Below are 1,861 nucleotides of genomic sequence, written 5' to 3'. Positions count from 1 at the left end.
ATGAGGAAGTTGGACACTTTTTTCGGAAATTTAAAAGGGAAGCAAATAAAGTGACATTCATGAGAGAAATAGAAAAAAAGAGAAAGAAATAAGCAACAGAATATCAGAAAAGAATGAAGAATCCATAAAGACTTTAATATGAGTACGTTGACATCTGAGTTTATGTACTGTGTATAGGGGTGCACACACACACATATATGTATATATATCACACATTATACATAATTATACATTATGTACATTGTGTAAATATAACAGTTATGTAACATGTATTATGTTAGAAAAATCCTATTATACAAAAGTAATTGAAATCAGGATTTAAAAAGCTTAAATATTTTATTCAGATATCTTTAGTATATACAACTAGAATATACAGAAACACTCCGGGCCTTTAGCTAGTGGTGTCCGTAGCCTCCAAACCCATGGCCAATCCCGTGGCCAAAACCATGTCCGAGTCCGTGTCCAAAACCAGGTCCGATTCCGTGTTCTACAATATGTACGTCATGTCCATATCCATGTCCAAGGCCGTGGCCAAACCCGATTCCATGGCCGAGACCATGGCCAAATCCATGTCCATGCCCATGTCCAAAACCGTGGCCAAACCCGATTCCATGACCAAGACCATGACCATGACCATGGCCATGTCCAACATGGATAACTTCATGGCTGACAGTATGACCGTGGCCATGGCCGATGCCGTGACCGAGTCCGTGGCCGAAGCCATGACCTATTCCCAACCCACCATGTCCAAATCCATGGCCGCCAAAACCATGACCGCCGAAGCCGTGGCCTCCAAAGCCATGGGAAAAGCCGGGTTCTGCCTTCGGGTCGGCCTTGGCTTCGGGGTCGGCTTTGGCTTCGCGTTTGTATATGTCGTGGCCGTAGCCGTGTCCGAAACCGTGGCCAAATCCGATTCCTGTGCCCAGGGCCAAAAACCGTGATGATGTACAACACTATGGCCATGTCCGTGTCCGAAACCATGACCATGTCCGAAACCATGGCCGTGTCCGAAACCATGGCCATGTCCGAAACCATGACCGTGTCCGAAACCATGTCCGCCATGCACAACCGTTACTGAATATCCATGGCCATGGCCATGACCAATTCCGTGTCCATGGCCAAAGCCATGACCATGGCCTAAGCCAAAGCCTAGACCGAAGCCGTGTCCCAGCCCGTGTCCGTATCCTCCGGACGGTTCCGCTCACGTTTCTGCTGCGCCGCCACGGCGGCCGCCAGGAGCAACACGATCTGCAGAAGAGTATCATCAATGGAACTTTTCCCTTCAGAAGCTACTATTCAACGTTTCAACACATCGGGATAACAATGATAAGAAATTCATAGATCACATTCTCCTGCTAAGAATATATCCAGGCTTCACGTTAACGTCATCACAACGCAATCACGACTCACTGCAGTGGTCCTCATGACTGCTGACTGAGAGCGAGTGTCTACCTTTGACCATTCTTCACTCTATATATCTCGGCAAAATCATGCGAGTCATGGTATGCGTGCATGCAAATGTTTTTTGCGTGAGAACAGGATAAATTACTGCTTGGAGTAAATATTATTATGGTGAATGGAGATAGTATTTCCTTTTATCGTTTTGTATGATTGATTATAACAGGTGTTGTCATTACATCTATGAAAATGATAGATGGGTAGTGGCATTGTAATGCTCCCTGACATAGAGGATCTTGAGATACGAAACGTGATCTTTGTGATAAACACACACACACACACACACACACACACACACACACACACACACACACACACACACACACACACATATATATATATATATATATATATATATATAATATATATATATATATATTATGTATTATTATGTTGTATTTGT

At 44.0% G+C, this 1,861-nt stretch overlaps 1 protein-coding gene across 1 annotated transcript; it reads right to left on the bottom strand.

Moving 5' to 3' along the window:
* Positions 1 to 395: 395 nt before the first annotated feature.
* LOC119574075 (keratin-associated protein 21-1-like) lies at positions 396 to 1,134 on the bottom strand. The gene is made up of 2 exons (XM_037921157.1): positions 1,102 to 1,134; positions 396 to 953 (listed from the first exon to the last, which is right to left on the bottom strand). Exons 1-2 carry the CDS (start codon positions 1,132 to 1,134, stop codon positions 396 to 398), a joined length of 591 nt encoding a protein of 196 aa, XP_037777085.1.
* Positions 1,135 to 1,861: the final 727 nt, after the last annotated feature.

The sequence above is a fragment of the Penaeus monodon genome, chromosome 6 (genome assembly GCF_015228065.2).
Source record: "Penaeus monodon isolate SGIC_2016 chromosome 6, NSTDA_Pmon_1, whole genome shotgun sequence".
NCBI lineage: Eukaryota > Metazoa > Arthropoda > Malacostraca > Decapoda > Penaeidae > Penaeus > Penaeus monodon.
Note: the sequence above shows the minus strand (reverse complement) of the source record. Positions and strands in the feature narration are given on the sequence as shown.